Consider the following 21,742-nt stretch of genomic DNA (forward strand, 5'->3'; position numbering starts at 1 on the left):
GTATATATTGGAATGTAGAAGATATAATTTCTTAGGTTCTAAAAGTTACTTCATTAGAAGTGAATCTTGCTTATTAGACTTTTTTGAACAAAGAGAAAAAACCATTTCTTACATGTCCGTATGATCTTTTTTTCGTTTTTCTTTGTGTTATCTTTTATTTGGCGTGTAGAATTCACTGTCAAGGTTTATACAGACATTCAAGGTACATCTTGTATTACTCTAATGTCACCATCTACACAGACATCAGTTCTCAAGAGGAAACCGATTACCTTCAATGTGAGCAATTAAAGGGAGCTATAATTAATGAAAATACTCTTAAAGTAATAATAATATTTTTTTGCTTCTTGTTTTTCAAAAATCTAGCAACAAGGACTACCTTACTACATATGCATTAAAAATTATTTTAACACCGTAAATATTAGACTACCATGTAGGATTATTAACAATAGATATAATATTTACAGGTTAAAGCAGAATATACAAGTATTTAACTTTCTACTCGTATTTAAACAATCTTAAGTGCTGAGTACTATTATTAACCAGATCGTATGTTAATAAGCCGCGTACTAAAATATACTCAAAGCATTTAACTTAAATATACCGAGATGTTTTCTTGCTTACATTCTAGAAGTTATTACCGCTATTATATCATGGCTGTAAGAAATAGAATAAATAATTTTTACTGCATGAATCATGCCAGGAATGCGTTGAGCATTGACACGCGAGGTTGAAGCCTCACCATTACTGTCCTACTTTCCTTTACACTCTCATTTATTTTTTTAGTTAATTTTATGCTCCTGCCATAAAATGGTGAAATTGCACAAATAGCTACAGAAGCATGGCTTTATTTTTAATTTAATTATTTATTGATCGGCGCCCTCTTTATTCAGAAAATGTGCCTCCTAATACTTTTCTCTGGGGGTTTTCCCTTTCTGATAAACTGTGTTAATCAAAAAGAAATTTCGCTCATTTCGATATTTTGCGTTCGGACAAAAAGTGTCAAGAAAATTTAATTATAAATCTAATCGTCCACATATTTCATGATGAAGCATTGGGAAAGGGAGTCGATTAGACAAAAAAAGGACTAAAAACGTAACAAAATCGCATTATCGAGTAGCTTCAAGCATTATATGTATAACCTAGTTTTTCTTATTTACATTTGCCATAACTCTTTATCCTCTCGTGAATGCTATCGGCAAAAGATTGTACTTGCTAAACTAAGTGTGCCATGTCTATGTCTACATGTCCATCGGTGATCTTGTTCACAGGCTCTTAATAGTGAGAGGTAACAAAATATTAATTATGGAATATCTTATAAACCTAAGTTAGCTTTTGTGGTAATGAAATATCATTGAAATTTATTGATTTGAAAAATTCAAATTTGCACTTTTGAGTAAATATGAATATTATGATCTTCCTATTGCTATATTATGGGCCAAAAATTCAATTTTACTAAAAATATGAATTACAACAAAATAAAGTTTGATAAAGTGTGTTCCTCAAACACGCAGCATGAGCAAGATAAGCTTGTTGAAATAATAAGATGTTATCCTTATATTATTTTGACCTAATAATAACCACTTTGTACAGTCTAATAGTCATCCATGTCAATAAATACGCCAAAAATAAGCGAAATATATCGTACCACAGGTCAGGAAAAGCTACATTTTGAAAATTAAGAAAATTTACGGTGCTCTGAAACTTGTAGTCTAGTATCCTGTTAGTTAGGCAAAACTTTTCCGTTAGAGTTAGGATAATTGCATATATACAAGGCGCTCAGGTTACCTAGCCAATTTTTTCGTATCCTTATCTTGTTTTTGATGCGTTGCTAATTGCTTGAAGTTATCTCTGATGTCACGTTCAGGGGACTGAAATAAATAAGCCGTCGATATTCTCATTCTTTGTGACTGACTAAGATGTTTAAGACGATGATTAAAAGCAGGCTGGAATAATGAGCAATTGGTCAATATTGCAGGAAGACTAACAATGTTGAATTTGTTTGAACAATTTCTGTGATCACTCGTCTTAAAAATGTCCTCATGTCGACGACAGGGTTTACGAATATAGAACAACACGCCAAGGGAATCATATTTTGTCGAACTATTTTGCGAGGGTTAGGAAGCAACGTGCGATGTGTTTTTAGGGTTTTTTTTAGTGTGACTGAGTGTGGCGTTGTACGAGTGAGGGTTTCAAGTGCCAAAATCCGCGTGGCGTCATTTATGAAAGACGCCTTTCCAATTATAAATCTGTAGTCTTCATGCTATGAAAATATAATGAGAAATCATATTTGATGTGGTGGCATTGCTCCATACGAACGAAAACACGTTCACAATATTCAGCTAATATTTAAGACTGATAAATTATTAGTGAAATATCGAGATGAAACATTAGAAAGTCGTGATAAAATATTGATGGCATATTACAAATACAGCTATGTAGCTATGAAGACCCTTGTTCCATAAGTATAATTTTACTTGTGTCATATTACTGGAAATAGAAATTTAAGACCATTACGGCGATAGGTTTGAAAATTATGTTTCAATGTTATTTCAACGATACTATTTCTTGCGCGAGAGTGTAAAGATATGGTGTAGTTCTTCAATTTAATATTTTATATTCTATCTAACCGTCACTACGTCCACATTGTTTCAAATTCACCATTATGCCCTTAATAGTGATGAAATGTCTCATTTTCTTTACCTACATTTTACTATACTTTTACTATTCCTTTTACTTTACTAGCTTTTCTTTACGTCGAAATTACTTTTTAGGCAAGTCTTTCTATGGTATGCCACACATTAGAACGCATCACTTCCTCTTCAGAAAGTATGTTTAGCACCGACCGCAGGCACGTTCCTCAGAATCTCTTCTCGAAAAGATCATGTTTTTCAAAGAATGTAAAAATGAGTTGAACAAGGCTATCTTCATGACTTGATAATGTTCAGCCTTCACAAAATGAGGCAAATTGGATTGATGCGACATTTCTCGGACATATGATCTCCGAATTAGGCGTCCCCTCTCCCTACTCCCATCGCATTTGGTCATTTCAAGGTGTGTTGCCGGTTCCCGATACCAACTCCGGCACCAGCGACCACCACGACATCCACGACGGCGCCGACCAACGCCTCGACTGCCGCCCCTTGCGGCCTCGCCGACGGGGTACGGCCCCTTTGGAGCGACGGTGTTGCGCAGCCGCGTATCATCGGCCCTGGTGACGGCAGCTCCGCTACTAGGTTCGGCGAGGCTCCGTGGATGGCGGCGGTGCTCGAGGACGTGGGCCACTCCTCCTCCCTAGGGTTCGTCTGCGGGGGGACGCTGGTCGGGGCCCGGGTGGTGCTTACTGCTGCCCACTGCGTCTCAGGGTGGGCAATGTTCCTCCTCCTATCATCATTAGTCGTCAGTCCGAAGATAGAGAGATAATAAACACATTCTTGACAAACCCATGAGAACTCTGCATACTGAACTTGAATGGAGAGACGGTAGTCTAGAAATCCATCCGCCTTTCAAAAATATGGACTGAATGTGACGGGATCAGATTGCGAATCAACTATTTCTGCTCATAATCGGGGAGATGTGGCTAATATATCTTGTCAAACGTTGGGGTAATGTTCTATGGTGATATTTGAACTAACTCGACGCATTGTGGTGATGAGTTCTAGGGTCTTCAACTAGGCTTAAAAGTCGAACACAGACGTTTAGATTAGAGGGTTTCCTTTGCCATTGCCAACAGGGTGAAATGGATTCGGTGAAATTCGAGGCTGATTCTATCATCCTGAATAGGATCAGCCTCGAATTTCACCGAATTCAGCCTCCAACCGTCGGTGTTTAACGTATCAACCCGGTTGGAAACTTGAGAACTCTTCATATAATTAGATGGAATGCCTGACGAAGTTGTGCTGGATAACATTTTATTTGCCGAAAAAAATTTTAATTGATCACTGTAGAAAAAATGATAAGTATTTGGCTCATTTTCTATTCTCTCACAGCAATATTGGATCAGAGTTCTCAAATTATATTTTGAAAAGGAGTTTCTACAACAGTAAATGCACCTTTTAAACCTTGTGCTGAGAATAGCATTTACCGTGGCAAGGGCTGAGATGGACAGTTAATTTAACCTATATCTTCATTTAATGGGTGTATTGTACAGGGTGCAAGTGATAGTGAAAAGGATTGGAAAAGGGTTTACGGAATGGGATTGAGAGTGGAAAAACTAATCTTACCTTAGAAGTGCTATTGTTTTCTTTTATTGTTCACATAAAAAATGACCATAAACTTTAAGTTTTAACTAATAGACATGAACTAGAAAATCATTTCTCTAGATTTAGACATAGGCTAGGTGTTAGTTAGCTAGTATAATGTTATGGGGAAGAGCGAGTTAAAACCACATCACCTGATGGAGATACAAAACATCTGAGTCACTAAGTTTGATCTCAAGCTATTAAGATAGACATGAATTAGGATTATCAGAGGCCATGACTTAGGAGTTATCAACCCATAGGTGGGTTTGATAGGTGAAGGTAGAAATCACCTAGTACTGTCCAATGGAATGTGAAATACACATATCAGGTTTATGAATTTAGTTCATTTACCTATGCTACCTTTAGTTTCCTAGGGAAATTTGGCATTTGAAAAATCACATAGCTGGAGTGAAACTTAGGGTCACTTGAGGCATAACAGGAATTGAATCCAGGCCCCCTGATCCAATATCCAATGCTCTCCCCTGGACTGCAACATATCTTGTTCTAGGATAATGCCCAAGATGTCTTAAGACATGTCATAAAGTATTAAAATTAAGAGCTCTTTTAGTTCAAGACAAAAGAGCAATACAGGGTTCGTCCGGAAAATAAGTATACTGAGCTCAGGAAAAAAAATTTATTACTCATTTACATATCTTAAGCTAATATTCCTCAAAATAGGACCCTTGTGAGTCGATACACTTGTTCCAGCGGCGTTCCCATTCCTGGAACGCTCCCGCGAAGGCATCATCGGGAACCTCTCGAAGACTCGTCGTCGACCTCTTCTCTGCCCTCCACGAACATCTTGTGCCACCGAAAGATCATGTTTCTGGACATGGCTGACTCCCCGTAAGCCTGGTTAATCATACCGACAGTTTCGGTAGACGATTTCCCAAGCTTTACCCCAAATTTGATGGAATAACGCTGCTCCAAAAACTTCGGCATCGCGTTCCGTGACGTGGGTCGAGCGTGGAGGTTCGCGTTAACAGAGCTCCTCACTACACCACAGCTCAGAGCCGCCGACTGCCTTTTTCAGCGTCGCTTGCCAACATACCCCCCTCCAATCGCAGCCCGTCAGAGCGGTGCTGGGCGCGCCTGGAGCGGCGCGCCCAGCCCAGGAGTCAGTACACTTATTTTCCGGACGAACCCTGTACCTTGTGTTAGATATTGAAATGAAATAATTGACTTTGTAATTCCACACACTTTATTTTAAAAACACGACCCAGGTTTCAACGTTGAACGTCATCATCACCTGATGATGACGTTCAACGTTGAAACCTGGGTCGTGTTTTTTTAAATAAAGTGCGTGGAAATAGAAAGTAAATTATTTCATTTCATTTCATTTCAATATGCTATGCAAATTCCATAAAGTTATGCCTGAGACAACAAATCTTGTGTGAGGGTTGAATAAGCAGTTTTTGGATTTTTGACTTATGTCAGTAGGTTTTCAGTTAAACAATGATGTGCAAAAAATACTGCTGATAATTCTAAACAAATATTTTTAGAGTCAAGTGAAAATATGATCGGTTATTCATAAATAGGAATTATTTGCAACATTTGAAAAAGTAAATAGTGCTGTGGAATTTTTAATAGTAATGGGTTATGAACTGAGTAGGGTAGGATTACATTGAATGTTAAAAATGTGTTTATTTAAAAAGCTAATTAGCATAAAGAGGTTCCTGAATTATGTCTTCAATAAAAAATAGGATTTTTTTATGATGGCTACTCCTCTCTCTAGCTAGGTTTCTTTAGCCTGTATACTCTGCTTCTTAAGGTTTTCTAACATTTTCATTTTATTCCTTGATTCATCTTCGTTATCTGCAAAATGTTAAAAATTACAATATGTCCATCTATTAGTATGCAGTCATATAATTGTGGAAGAAGGAATTGTCATCATGCTATTAATTCATTGACCAATAGTCCTTTGAAGATCCTGTTAATCAGGTTATGTCAGGATAGACAAACCTAGGTATTTCAGAATTTCTAAGAGATTATTTTTTATTTAATATTCATGAATATTCTTTTTTTGTATGCATTGGTGGTTATCATTCGATTCTGAAACTGGAAGGTTGATAAATTCTTTCCCAAAAATAACCTGAAAAAATAAGTAGATAATTTTCTTTTATAAATGCTGCATCTTGTATACCTCATCTATAGAGTGGTTCATTGAACATATGAAATGTATCAATAAAATAACTAGCAAGGAGCTCCAAATCTTGCAGAACATCAGAAAATACTTATTCAATAATTGTATCAGAAAAGACATTCTCAAAATGAATTTCCTAGAAAAAGAGTAAACGTGAGACCCATTGCCTGGATTTTTGTAAGAGTGATGACTTCCGTGGAGGGGCCTTACAGAAATAAAAAACATATCTGCCATTAATGGATACATTCATCCAGCTATGTTTTAAATATAGTGGTTGGTAAAAAAACTCTACCCACACTCCATGCAAAAAAACACCAACAAATGCAGTGGCATGATTTTGATGACATATAGCCCCCAGAACCCTAATACCATGAGATTAGCCAGCAAAAGAAATCTCCATGTTAGATATAACCTCTCAAAACAAAAAAATATTTACTTAATATTTGTGTATAAATGGCTGGCGTGCTAACACCCCCACCACATGCCCTCACAGTGGCTTACAGGTTATTCTGTAGATGTAGAATAAATTAAGGAAAAAATGTCCAAATGTGATTACCACTGTGGCCTTTAAAGAAACAGCATAGCATATTGCATAAAAAAACTTGCTTGTGCCAGAGTTCATAGGTATGTAATCGTACCAGAGACATGATCATAAGTTTAAGGTTTGATTTCTCGAAGAAGGCATAGTTCAGCTTCGAGCAGTTATAGCAGCATCTTTCTTCTGACACTTGAATTTGTTGATTTCAGTCGTAATGCAGGTTTTATTTCTATGAATGTTTTCCACACTCTCCCTGTCTCAACAATTCATCTTCCTATACTCCATGATTAGGGCATGCTATTAAATAACACATTTAAAAAGCTGATAAAATTAATTTCACAGCTGAAAAATTGGATACTCCTGAAATGAGGTAGATTTCAAAGAATAATTCAAGGAAAAAAATCATAATAAGAAAATTATTCATTGCAAAGAAAGAATGCCAAATGGACACATAGGGGATTAAAACAAGGTTTAAATGAAAGATTAGTTTAAGGAATCCTTTGATGCTATATTAATTCAATTCAATAAATAAAAGAAATTAATGGAAAAGTTTTGACCTAATGGCTCTTAGGTGCTTGTTTATCCTGCGTCTATGGTTATTGCAACTTTATATCTTCTGCCAGGAAAGCTGCAGCCAATCTTCAAGTTCGCCTTGGTGAATGGAACTGGAAAACTCAACTGGATGGTCCTGTTCCTCCACAACAAATAAATGTCCAGAATGTGATAGTTCATCCCCAGTATTCAGCACTCCCTAATACTGCCACTGGAACTATAGGAAATTCCTCTTTGGGGTAAAATTTTTTAAAATTATTTCAGCTTCAACCAAGCTGTATGATCTTTTGATTGCTAGATCTTACTGGGGAACCACCAATGCCACAGGGAAAGGAGCTGACTCCCCTATCCTGAATGTCTGAATTTCATATCACATTGAACTTAATATTATGTGAGCTCTAGTCTCATCTGTCAAACCAAACTTTGAGTTTATTACTGTGTTTACTTGTATTTGGAACATTTATAATTCAGCTTTGTGTCCTTTAAGCTCATAACTTTTTGAAATTAATTGCAAATGTGTATGAAAATTCTTTCACAGGCTGTTTGATGTACAAAAATCTATTTTTCTAAAGAATGAATATAATTGCATAACTGAAATGACATCTTAGTAAATATTTTTTTAAATCAACTCATGACAGAGTGGGAAATAAATACCACATTAGCATTGAGCATGAAGTGTGGTGATATTTGAATGCATGAATGCTCCTTATTAATTGGCTTATTGCAATCTATTAAAAATTAAGGAAATACATATTTTCATTTTCAGCCATGCAGCAAAGGTTTTACCGTGACTATTTGATTTTATAACAAATACTTTTAACCCTAGGGCTTCTTACAGAAATGATGTTGCCATATTGATTCTAAGTGGAAATGTTACCCTCAGCAGTTATGTAGCAATCATTTGTCTTCCAAATGGCACCAGTAATGCCACACCTTATGACCCCTTGTCCTGCACAGCAACAGGATGGGGAGTTTCCAATCCTTGTGAGTACAGTTAAAGTGCGAAAGAAATAAACTGTTGTATAACATGATAGTCTATGTAGCTAATATATTACTTCACTGAATGAATTATTAGGCAGTATTAATTTCATTCACAAATTTATAAAAAGAGAAAATTTACTGTACTGTTAAGTTTTGAATTAAAAGGAATGCATGGGTTTGTAAGCCCAAATACTAATAAAAGATACAATATATATTTTCATGAAAAAGTATTCAATATTTTTATGGAATAATTTAAAAAGAGATTAGATATATTTATTTATATGCTCTCAAAATACTATGTACGCATTAAAATACTTCATCATCAAAATAAGTAATTAAAATATTCTTCGTCAATAAATCTCTCTCTAAAACATTTGCCTACAATACTATTTGTATTCAATGTTTCAGGGTCTCATGATCTCTCTCATACTTTGAAGAAGGTTCAAGTTGCAGTGTTAGAGAATAGTACCTGCACTCAAACCCTAAACTTTTCACTGGATAACAGTTCCTTGTGTGCTGGTGGACAAAAACACAGGGATGCCTGCCTGGTTTGTACTCATTTTAGTTCATTAAAGGAGCAATTTATCTTATTTTATTTATTAGGATCTTATTGATTTACATAGATATCCCTTCTATTGCCAAACTAAATATTATTATTAAATATTAAAAGTCATAACATGCATTTATAGTTTTTTCCACATGCATTATTTTTTCTGACACTACTCTAATACAGCATGCAGTGTATGAGTGAGCAATCTTAGCTACCAATATATTCATGTGAAACATTCTGAAGGTTGTTTCAGGGAGAGAATAAGAGTATTTTAAAAATCCAGCATTTATAATTCAGGTTTTCTGGTAGGCGAACCCGGTATCAGGATGTGCTCTGAGTTAAATGACTCTATATCCTGCAGCTCTAAATGTATAAGGGAAGCGTTTTCATAGAATTTAGCCAAATGGCTTGGATTGCTTTGTTACAATTGAAGTCACATTAATGACAGTTTTGCAAATGGTGATTATGATGATAATATCTTTCACAAAAATTTCCTTCAGGAACTCTCAAACTGAAATACACACAGTAGAGGCTGTTTTAATTATAATTTAGCATGAGGGAATAAATTGCAGTGTGATACAATACTATTGTTAATATTTACAGTCATTCCATTGTTCCAGGCTCAACTTTGTGGAAATTCATGTTTATTAAATGAAGAATACAATGTATCTTTCCACTGTCCTTTATTCACATACAACTAGTTTCAACGCTCAAGCATCATCATCAGATACCTGATGATGATGTTTGAGCATTGAAACTAGTTGTATGTGAATAAAGGACAGTGGAAAGATACATTGTATTCTTCATTTAATATTTACAGTCATCTTGAAAAATCTAATCTGTAGACATTCAGGTAATTTTAAGAATGTGTGAAAATTAATGAAGATTTATTTGTATCAGAGGTAATCCTCAATTAATACCAGTTAGTTCTCAATGTAGAGAATTATATGCCATGAAATTACTCCATAAATTTTCTGCCGGCTTTTAACATACTTCTCTAACATTAACTTTGCTTCAGGGTGATGGTGGAGGACCACTATATTGCCGTATGACCAATGTTACAGCAGGTGTGAACCGGTACATACTTATTGGAGTTATCTCTTGGGGAATTGGGAATTGTGGAACCTATGGAAATCCTGGAATTTATGCCAACATTACGGCTCTCGCCCAATGGATCAATCAAGCAATACAAAATGCAACCATGCCTGCCAATGCCACAACCACAACCTCTACAACTACAACCACTTCAACCACTACCACTACCTTAGGGCCACCAATTGTCCCTCACTACCCACACTATGATGATCATGATTATTATTCCTATGGGTAACCAAAGTTGCGAAGATATTATTCACTCATATGGTTGTTTGAGATTTGTATTATATTCTCACCATAGCCTGATTCTTCTTGGAGAGGATAAATGAGGAAATTTGATCAATGAACCTCTTAATATCATTAATTCTTCAAATTTTCCTTCCTGGGTTTTATGAATCCTAAAGTGTTATCATTAATGGACTTAGTGGCTATCAAAAATTGTAACCATCAAACCTACTTATTTGAGTGATAACTATTATTGTTATCCATGACTAAATAGGGACCAACATTGCTAGAAATGGTGATATTATATGCTTTGTAATAAACTGTAAATAATAAAATGTAAAGAGCTAGTAATTTCTTATTAGATATGTGTGTGTAAGATAGGAATTTCCTTTATTATAATGATGTCTTTTGAAGACTTTTATTTATTAGAAATTTGTTCCTGTCATGAAAAAAGAAAGCAAGGTATAAAAGCAAAGTGAACAAAATGGTATAAAGGTTGTGCATCCAGAGAATACTGAACATATTAACTGAATGTTATAAAAAGAATTTTCTTGCAAAAAAAAGAATTTTCTCCGATGATTGTATTCAGGAATGGAATAGTTCTCCTCAAGAAACTTGATTTGACCTAAAGCCTCAGGAAATCACCTACTGGCTCAGTTCGAGAATACATATATAAATTAACATTTTTGTTGTGCTTCATGAAGATTTGAGAGATAATATCATTCTAATACCCAGAATTTTTCTGGGTCGAAAATGGGTTATAAAGGAATGATTATGAATTCGATAAATTACCTCATCATAAGTGTGAACTACTACTAAAAGTTATATTTAACCCATTTCAGGTTACAGCTTTTATTCTTCATCAAAAATGTGATTATTAGTGCATCATGTAGATATAATAGCAGGCTAGGTGTCCAAAATGCAGCTACTGGAGGAAAATCCCCTGTTCAAGGGCAGATTAAATCTTCTTAACTTTAATGCCAAATCTTTCAGCCAATCCCTCTTCTTGACACATGATATTTTGTGACATAATAAGCAGAAGAAGAAAAGGAACTGTCCATGACTGAGTGAGTTTCATGTTCTATGCATAAAAAGCTACCTTTTACCAGCAAACTATCTTATTGGTTAATGGCAATGGAGATTAAATATATTTTTAATTTGCATATGTAATGCTTTAAAGTTATTTCATGCAAATTAATTTTATCTATGAGTTTCCTGCCTAAACTTTACAATAGCTGGGGTATCCTTATGTTTGTAGCCTGGTGAGCTGAAATAGATGCATGTATACTATATTATGATTCATGGAGGCCTGTCCTGCAGTTTATGGTGCCTTGGGCTGAATAGTTTTATGGCCCCCAAACTCTCTTCTAGGGACAATGGTAGATGTTTTCCCACATTTCAACCTATTCTTCCTTTGAACTGCCGAGTTAAAACAGTTCCTGATTAGTATTTTTAAAACTGAAAAATAAATGAACTTTTACAAACTGTAAATTTAGACTTGGCACTCAATTTTGGCAAACTATGTTATTGTCATTGCTAAATAAATAAATATTTCCAGGAATGCCTTTATTTATGACACCAAAATTTCCCAGACTTTTCCTGGCAAACAATCATGTTTTCCATACCCTTCCGAGAACGCTAATTTAAAAGTACCATAAATGAGCTGCAGTCACATGCATAATGAACTGAGGATGGTAGGAGTTAAGAATTGAACTTTGTTGCAAGAATTAGCCAGGCAAAACGGAAAAACTGACTAAAAATTACAAACTCAACCTTTCTCTATAAAATGCCAGGCACCTTTTGAGCTGTATTGTGCCGAAGAGGTTGATAGAGAAGAACAAAAAGAAATGTTTCCAGTAGTTTTTCCTGAATTACAAGTATTCCAAATCCCCAAATAAATTCCTTGACTCTTCCTGGTAGTCAGCAACCCTGATTTATTAATAATTTTATTATTCCCACAAAGTCTTCGGCCAGATTCCCTCCTCATAAATACTACGAATCAGCCCATATAGCCTCTTCCTCCCACATTTTCCTAAGCATTTTAAAAGTTCCACGGGAATGTTTTCCACCCCCACAGCCTTATTTAGTTTCATCTCCCTTAATGCCCTTTCTATCTCATTGTCTAGTATGCCTGGACCTAAGCTATCTTCCTCTACGTCATGTTCCTTTTCAATGTCTCACTTTGTTGGTCTAAGCTCTTTACTATACAGTTCTTCTATATATTCCCTCCATCTCTCTTGGATCATTCCTGTGTCAGCTATTACCTTACCTCCCTTATCTCTAACTGTTAGCATAGATCTTCCTTTCTTACTTCCCGATAAAGATTTAACTTTGCTGTACAGCGCACCGACTTCACCCTTCCTCTGCAGACTTTCCATATCCTCACACTGCGTCTTCCACCATGCTTCTTTTGCTTTATTTGTTGCCCGCCTCAATTTATTTTGTAATTCTTTGTACTTCATTTTGCCTAATTCTGTTTTTACATTCTTCCATTTTTGCCGCTCATCCATCTTTATAATCATCTCATCCGTGATCCATGGTTTCCTAGTCCTTTTAGCGTTAACGGTTCCAATAGTGTCTTTTGCGGCTTTAGACAACCCTTTCTTGATACATTCCCATTTTTCTTCGATAGTACTTAGCTCTTTACCATCCTCCATGATTTCCTCTACTGCCTGTTTGTATTCCTTCCTTTTTAAACCATTTAATGCTTCTACATTCCATTTTCTAACTCGCCGCCCCTGCCTTATCTTTTTGGAATGGACGCTACATTTCATAACAACTAAATTGTGGTCTGAGTCCGCATCCGCTCCCGGGAAGCTGTGCAAATTTATCACACTGTTCCTAAACCTGTGTCTAACCAGGATATAATCTAGCTGATACCTTTCTGAGTCACCTGGCATTTACCATGTATACCTGCGTCTTTTGTGGTGTCTAAACCAAGTGTTGGTGATGACTAGCCCCATTCTCCTGCAGAACTCAACTGCTTTCTCCCCGCGGTCATTCCTCATGCCTAAACCGTGGTCCCCGACCTCGTCACCATCTCTTCCTTCGCCTACCGTCGCATTCCAATCCCCCATCACTCTCAAATTTTTCCCTGCAGGAACACACGCGATTATGTCCTCTAACTGGTCGTATATCCTATCGACCTCTTCTTTTTTATGGTTGCTCGGTGGCATGTATACCTGAATAATAACTAAGTTCGTCGGTTCTGCTTTTATCTCTACTAGTAGTATTCTATCCATTACCTGCTATATGTTGACTACACTTCTTCCTACCTCTTCATTTAATACTATGGCAACCCCTCGTTGGCTCTCATCCCCGCCGCTGTATATTATTCTGTAATTATCACTCCAGTAATCTGCGCTATCCTTCCATCTCACCTCGCATAGACCTAAAATATCTATTTTTCCCCTTTCCATCTCTCGCTTAACATTCTCCAATTTCCCTGTCCTCATCATTGTCCTAACATTCCACGTTCCTATTCTATCTAATGTGGTCTTCTTCTCCTGCGTCTTCTGTCCTGCTGCTGCCGGTTTTCCCTTGCAAGGGTTTCGTGGGATGACGACCACGGAAGCCTTGTCTCCCCCGTTGCCGGGCACGACAGACGGCTGATTGGGCCGTGCTCCGTAGTTGCCAGGACTCAAAATATCTGTATAGTCCATCATGTTAATCTTGGGAATGATAATTGAGGTGGTTTCCCGTTGCCTTCCTCAATAGTGTTTTTAACGTGACACCATCACTTACTGGCCGCCCCACTGGGTTCAGACGCCATTGCAGCCGCCTCACTGAGGAACAGACGCTGCGTGGACTACCTTTCGTCAGGCTCCTAACCTTCGACCTATCTGGCATGGGTGACCCTACCAGGAGCAATTATTATTACTCCCGCCAGCACAGCTCTAGGGGTCATCGGAACACACAAGCCCTTCCACCACGTCAAGGTTGAAGTCCGGGGAGGGATATATATATATATATAAATGACATATATATATATATATGTATATATATGTATATATATATATATATATGTATATATATGTATATATATATATATATGTATATATATGTATATATATATATGTATATATATATATATATATATATATATATATATATATATATATATATATATATATATATATATATATATATATACACAAATAGGTACATATTATGAGGGTTGAAGCATTTTGTAAATATGCACTGCTAATGCAACTAAAATTTAAAACCATAATGGAAAAGCTAGTCCAGACGTATATTCAGCATTCCTCAGCACAGCATGCTTGAAAGGAGACCATGACCAAGAGTGATAATTGCATTTCTATTTGAAGTAGATACCTACTCCTCATTCTCCTTCATCCACTACCCTCTCTTCATCTCCTTTATTTACAGCATCTACACAGAAACATTCATAATGGGGTATTGACCAGAATTTTTTCAATATAAACTGTAAATTATATATTCATAGGAAAACAACAAACATTAAATTTTTAGGCATAGGTACTCCTATAATTCAGGGTAAGTGTTCAGAGTGCAGAACATTGTGCATTCTTCAGCAATTATTTCTGTAATAAATTTTCACAGTGGGAGGGGAGTAGTGAGAGGTAATTTTGGCAACTGAATGAAACTAAACCATGTTTACTGTCATTGCTTCAAAATTTTTATTTTCTAAATATTCATCAAAACAGCATATTTTTAGGAAAATTATTAGAAATATGAACTCCTTAAATATGCAACTGTGAGCTGATACACCAACAACAAAGAGGCAGTGACTGTTAACCATGAAACAACTGTTACCTACACATCATTTTGACAATATTTGATGAAATTCTTCATAAATATACTATTCAATTAACAAGATTTCACTTTTACATAGCAATGACCAGGATGACTCCCAGTGGCATGACTGTTGTTTCACTTAATTAAAAATTTGTAAAATTTCTTACTATTATGCCTAGGGGATGCAGCGAGATGAAACATTTTAAACTTGGGAGTCGATATTACAAAATGTTATAAAACATAATTTCTCATTAAAAATCTTCATTCTTAGTTTCCCATAGGATCAGTTAATAAAATCTCTCATGAAAAAATAAAACAATTTTCCATTTTTCATTTAATTTTAAATCATCACTGAAATAATCCATACACAAATGCTTTTCAAACATTCATTTGAAACAGCAATGATTGGATTAAAATTCTAGAACTCATGCCCAAACGAAAAAATTATATACAAAACATAACCATTAACAAAAAACAAAATCATAACTTGGATTTTGATTCAATTATAAATAGATATACAATCAAAATCTTAGAGCAAGAAGTTAACAAAATGACAAGTTGTCAGGAATATAACAAAAATAAAAAAGGCCAATCAGTCTAATATGTTAAGTAGGAAGACCAAAGATATTTTCAGTTCTTGTAATTTAATGAAAATTTTAACAAAATATGGCCTGATTTACATGTTATATCTGTTTATGTAAGTAACATGACTTGTCAAATTTCCTTAAGGTACATCATCATTTGACATGAAGTAAAATGATATACACTTTTTTGACTAGCTGATTCAGCAATGTGTTATATTAAACAAGAGGTATATACCATGTCATGTGATTTAAAATTTGACATAAGCACTGATAGTCAATAAAATGCCAGGGAATTTAAAATATGGTCTATTCTGGACAGATGACAATATTTCAGATATAACACCAAACAGAAATTTTAAATTGGAAGAACCACTAGCCTACAAAATTACAAAAGTCATACTTAAGACATATCTACACTCACCACGAATGAAAAGAACGGCTACTAGACAAGAAAGACACAAGCCCAATTAAAAAGAATTGTTGAAACAAACCTTCATAGGACTAAACAATATATCTATGACAATCTGAAATCTAACTCTGTACAGATTAAATAGTTAAAATTATTTGTTTTTGTACATTAAACATCACATTTGGTCTCATCCCATTGACCAAAAACGTAATGAAGGATGTAAGCGAGATTTAGCTCGATGTAAGAGTGGGAAAATTGAGAGTATTTCATTCGAAAAAAACTCGTGTAACAAAACGTTACCATACACTTAGCATTGTAAAATTATGATATCCATGATTTTTTCATGTTTCAGTCTTTCAATGAGAATAACAGAAAAATACCTTAACAAAATGCTGATGACAACCAGACACAAAATGCAAGCAAAACATTCTTACCAAAACAAGTTTTTGCAAAGGAAAATTTCCTTCACTGCCACTACATGTACGCATACACTCCAAATGACCTCAGACCTGTCTTCCTTCCATCATAACAACAGAATATAAAGTGAATAAAAAGTTCATAGATGCCAATGAAGTTACTTAAATACACGAATCTTGACTGAGCAGAGAACAGTTGGCAGTTGAACAATTTTTTACAGGCCATATTGACAATTTTTCAGCTGTTGCCAATTGATATGGTCATCACAAACCAATAACCTCTTCCTATGGCACTCATTAGCTACGCTTCACCTTCTGGGGAGGAAGCTGGGGCAGGGGGAGGTGAGACTGATGCAAATGGAGCCTCAAAGCATGGAGGGGCAAGACGAAATGGATTGGTCATCGATGGGCATGGGAAGTCAAAACGGGCAGGAGGAAGTCGGAATGGAATGACAGGAGAAGGGGGGCGCAGCTGCGGAGTATTGGCCCTCATTGGTGATGATGCCCCAGAAGTCATTTCAGAGCTGGAAGTCGGCAATGATGGCATGCTGAAGGCCATGGAGGGAGCAGAGCTCAGAAATGAGGAAGTTGAGGGACATTCTGAAGGAGTGTCAGGCGACTGAATGGACAGGGTATTCAGTGAAGTCAAAAGATCACGAACTTCATCATCTACCTCTTTGGGTGATGAGGAGAGATTCAGCCGTGAGGAGAATGCTGTGAGTAATCCTGCTTCAGTTTCATGACCTCTTTTATTCAGGAATTCTTGCAGCATTTCAATGACCTGTTTGGATAGAGATTCATGAATTTTAAGAGATTGAAATGAGGAATTTCAATGACTTTTCACGTGATATGCATGCAGGCTACTTCCTGCTGGGCAAGATCAAGAAAAGAATGTACACAAGTCATCATGAACAATCAATTAGACCAGTAAACACACAACTTTGCAAAAAAAACTCATTAAAATATCTATTGAGTTTATGTCTCACTTTTTTCAATCAAGCATAACTTTTTCTCACCACAGTTTTGTACATTTCAGCAAATCAAGGCATTACAATATTCACTTACAATTATGTCAACACACAATTTGATCTTTACATAGATCCTCACAAAGAACTTAACAGTTCTTGTTAGATTATTATCAAAGATCCATTAAAATCTTTCGTTGAAGTTAACATAGGAAATTTCATATTATAAGCATTCGATATTCAATGAGATATCAATTGGTTTGTTGGAATGTTGGCAAAAATTAATAAGTAAAGATACTTACTTGCTGCACCTCCATCTTTATTTTATGAGAATCACTTCCATCATACTTGGATGAAGACAAATTCTTCAACAACCTCAGTTTTGACATTGCCAATTTCAAAGGGTTTCGTCCATGCATATCATTAGAACTAACATCAGTTCCTAAAAGTTAAAAAAAACAAGAAACACAGGCTATAATTGTAACTCAATACATAAATAAGTGATTGAAATCATAACACACCATGAAATCAGAACTACCAAAGTTGATGGATTTTAAAACTACCTGTAGCTTCCAGGTTGACCGGACCAAAAAAGAGATACATTTATTCAGGTTAATTTGAATGTGATAACTTACAGAATCACCCATTAATGTAACTTAAACCCTACTGGTATCTCCTAAGGGATATGTTAGAAGATCTTAGGATATTAGTGATCAATATAGGAATTCATTAGTTTTTGAACTAATTAGAACTAGTTAGTTCCATGAAGTGACTACATGCAAAGAAGAAGAAAGATCAAGTCAGCTGAAAGTTCATCTAGGATTGGTACTGAAAATATATATGCAGTGGTTAACCTTGCTATACTCAGTATTAATTATATAGGTATATTTGAAAGCAAGGGGCTACACAAAGTGATAAATTGAGCTCATGACAAACATATCAGGATTAGCATCTTTTCCCAAGCTTGCTAAACCCCATACACCTCAGATGTGGTTTTTGACCAAAATACAACATAAAATAAGAATGGGAAATTCAAATTGAAAATTTTTTATTTAATCTCCATCCATTTCCTGGCCTTCTTTTTTCATTGTGAAATGCTTCCAAGAGTTCACATTTCAGGAAAAGATGAATTTGTCATTAGAAATCCTGTTCATTGTGAGCAACTTATATAAAAAGTGAGCATTCAAAAGGGAAATTTATGTCAAGAAAATCAGGTGCCTTAACAACATTTCCCAGCGGAGCTCCTGAAGTTATGCCTACCTACTAAAACCAATGATGACTACCTTATATTTACTTATTTGTAACGATTAAATTAATACCACAACATCTTAGTTAATCTTATCAGTTTCTCATAAGGGACTTTTTCAAAGGCTCCAAGGCCTTTTCAAAGGAAAAACTCAATGCAACTGCTTTTATGATCCATTTTCACCTTGCAGAAATCAAAGATTACCAAAAACTCTACTGAATGAATTGGCTGTGAAAAATGTGTGTTTATTTGCAAACAGCATTGGTTCACAGTGACACTATTTAACTCTACTAATTGACACATACTTTTACAACACCCCACATAAGATTGGGTTAGTACAACACCTCATACAGCTGGTGCATGAAATTTTTTGGTGCCTCATTCACATAAAATTGAAATTAATAATACACTAAATGAACTCACCTGCTTTAAGAAGTAGAGTGACAACTGCAACATTATTTGTACAAGCTGCAAGATGGAGAGGAGTGTTACCCAAGGCATCTCTCTGGTTGGGGTTAGCACCATACTCTAGAAGAGCCCTGTTCAGTGTTCATCGTAATTTAAATAAGTTGGTGTTGGACGTAAAAAAAACAAACTCAGCATATAATATATTAAAACAATGCACATACCTTACAACATCAGCATATCCTCGACAAGCAGAGAGATGAAGAGGAGAACGACGATGATTATCATAGCAATTAGGGTTTATCGCATTATTCAGCAGTCGCCTCACTTCTTCCACATTATTTGTTGAAGCAGCAATGCGAAGCTTCCTCTCCCCTGTGAAAAGAGAATAAAAAAATTAAGATATGCTCACAGAGCCAAGAGTTGAACAGTTATCCACATATTGAGATAATAGATAGCACAAATGACAAGTTTATTTGAAAATATCACTTCTTACCATGAGGTCCTCCGATGTTGAGGAAGGTATGACGGTGTCTCACACCACGTATTTTGGTCTTCAAAGAGTCCTTGTACCCTGGATGGCATAAATAGAGATTCAAGCTGTGCTCTGAAATTACATAAAAGTAATGAAACTAAGAACAGACCCCCCACAGCAGAAACCTAGTTGAGGATCCAATTGACTATTCAATCAGATATTTGTCAGGATAAAAACATGGAGACTATACTCAGGGTGAATTAAGATTCAACATTTACAACAGCATGAACAAAATTGAACAATCATATTGCATTCATTTGATTTTTACCTGTTGATGAAATTGTTCCTTAATATTGGGGCTGTCAAGATGTCTAAGTAATAATTAACTTTTGTACAATACTTTGGTCCACTTACTTGAGCATTAGCAAAGATTTAAGACATTCTTAATGAACAAGTTTACGATTTATGATAGTAGGTAATATATTGTGGGCTTAAAGTCTAAACTCATCCAGTATGCATTATTGGGCAACTGTTTTGAACATATTGAATTTCAACATGGAAGTTGATTATCAAAATTTACCATGATATGGTGGATTAAAACATAAAAGCCTAAATACCTCAATGAGAATGCATAGCTGTGATAAATTATAGATTGGGTAATAATGGGTACCATTAATTAAAATTGCGTTAAAATAAATCGAACAATCAGGGTTAAATAAATTTTCCCCATTTAAGTCCTCCTCACAACTGCATGACTCGCCTAAATTAAAAGCTGCTATACTTATTGCAAAGATTTGCCTAACTGATGATCATTAACCCAGATTGGTAACAATGGAAATGAAAGAAATTGCGAATTAAAATTACAGATCTTTACTTGAAATTCATTGTAAATAATCAAAAAAGTCAACCAAGAATTTGCCCATAGTCAAAAGCCACGACCTGATTTAGGAATAAATTCTAAATTTCATGGAAATATAGCATTTGAACCAATGCGTACTCAAGTATTTGTAGCTTCTCAACCAGACAGCCACCCAAACAGCTGTGTAGCTGCCCGGACAAACGACAACTTTGTGTGGAAACTATGGGTTGAAGGGAATAGAAATTGTTATGGGGGATGTTCCGCAGAATATTTTACCAAGGATAGAAGCTGAAAGTTCGCATGACTTACATACAGAGTGGAAGTATGAGTGAGGTGTCAAACATATGAAAACTTTATAAAATATTTCGGGCATTTGCTATCAATTAATAATCATTAACTACCACTTTATTCAAAGACTAGAAAATTGTATAATATTAAAATAATTGAAGTCTACCTTTCAATAATCCTACTTTTAGTTTTAAAAAATGTAAATAAAATTTAAAGCGAACGTACATTTCTTTAATAAACAATACCTTTGTTATCGCCACTACTTTCGCCACACAATGATGTATGTCCAAACGACGTCAATGGAAAGGGAAATGTAATTGGTGTCATAGAAGAGGAGTTAGAAGCAGCCAGGCCGATTTCTCCGACTTCTCCCATCTGCAACCCTTGGGTTGTTCTCAGCGTCGGGGGTGGGAGAGCCAATGCCTTTAAATCGGCCCAATGATGACAGTTAATTCATTAATCTCATTCAGAAATAACATTGTTAATGATATCTTTTTTATTTACCAGACGCTTTTTGAATGTGGGATTATGTTCCCTCAAATCCTCCGCAAGTGGGGAGAAGGAACTGAACTGTGGAGACGGCAACGTCGAGCAGGACATCTTTACAGGTGAATTATTCTCCACAGGTTGATAATCATGAGTCGCAGAACTATCATCACTATCATTACTAGTTTCGACGCCTGAATCTACAGTCGTCATAGTGGTTATTCCAGGAGAAATCTAGAAAGACGATAGGGAAATCCTTTTTATAACAGATTATTACGAAATAGAATGAAGTTCGTTCCTTAAGCTCTATGATAATAATTACATTAGGAGGCTCAAATACACGATAATAGACGTCAACATCCAAGTTTTCAGTGACAAATTACTTACCAATACTCTCTGATTTTTGATGGACGCTATCAAAACAATGACAATTGACAATCGTTGTATTATATTATGGAATGTAGGAGGAGTTGAAATGATCGAAGGAAAAGGCTCGCTAACCAGTATATTT

The 21,742-nt window shown here is 35.6% G+C and overlaps 2 protein-coding genes across 2 annotated transcripts; one reads left to right on the forward strand and one right to left on the reverse strand.

Moving 5' to 3' along the window:
• Positions 1–3,252: 3,252 nt before the first annotated feature.
• LOC139696733 (trypsin beta-like) lies at positions 3,253–11,294 on the forward strand. The gene is made up of 6 exons (XM_071595571.1): positions 3,253–3,362; positions 7,543–7,710; positions 8,298–8,455; positions 8,861–9,000; positions 10,021–10,328; positions 11,165–11,294. Exons 1-6 carry the CDS (start codon positions 3,253–3,255, stop codon positions 11,292–11,294), a joined length of 1,014 nt encoding a protein of 337 aa, XP_071451672.1.
• Positions 11,295–14,971: 3,677 nt separating this feature from the next.
• On the reverse strand, positions 14,972–21,657 carry LOC139700141 (uncharacterized). The gene is made up of 8 exons (XM_071598692.1): positions 21,619–21,657; positions 21,250–21,465; positions 20,991–21,168; positions 19,620–19,697; positions 19,348–19,498; positions 19,142–19,257; positions 17,775–17,914; positions 14,972–17,288 (listed from the first exon to the last, which is right to left on the reverse strand). Exons 2-8 carry the CDS (start codon positions 21,442–21,444, stop codon positions 16,809–16,811), a joined length of 1,338 nt encoding a protein of 445 aa, XP_071454793.1. The 5' UTR covers positions 21,445–21,465; positions 21,619–21,657; the 3' UTR covers positions 14,972–16,808.
• Between the last annotated feature and the right edge of the window lie 85 nt (positions 21,658–21,742).

This window comes from Hetaerina americana, unplaced genomic scaffold (assembly GCF_022747635.1).
Source record: "Hetaerina americana unplaced genomic scaffold, ioHetAmer1.1.p SCAF_1, whole genome shotgun sequence".
NCBI classification, from domain to species: Eukaryota; Metazoa; Arthropoda; class Insecta; order Odonata; family Calopterygidae; genus Hetaerina; species Hetaerina americana.

Coding starts and splice junctions, on each gene's coding strand:
- LOC139696733 (XM_071595571.1), top strand. CDS start 3,253: ATGGCGGCGGTGCTCGAGGACGTGGGCCACTCCTCCTCCCTAGGGTTC. Junction 7,711..8,297: donor ATAGGAAATTCCTCTTTGGG/GTAAAATTTTTT, acceptor TTTTAACCCTAG/GGCTTCTTACAGAAATGATG. Junction 10,329..11,164: donor CATGATTATTATTCCTATGG/GTAACCAAAGTT, acceptor AACCCATTTCAG/GTTACAGCTTTTATTCTTCA.
- LOC139700141 (XM_071598692.1), bottom strand. CDS start 21,444: ATGACGACTGTAGATTCAGGCGTCGAAACTAGTAATGATAGTGATGAT. Junction 21,169..21,249: donor CCACATTCAAAAAGCGTCTG/GTAAATAAAAAA, acceptor GCCGATTTAAAG/GCATTGGCTCTCCCACCCCC. Junction 17,915..19,141: donor CACTCTACTTCTTAAAGCAG/GTGAGTTCATTT, acceptor TTTAACTTTTAG/GAACTGATGTTAGTTCTAAT.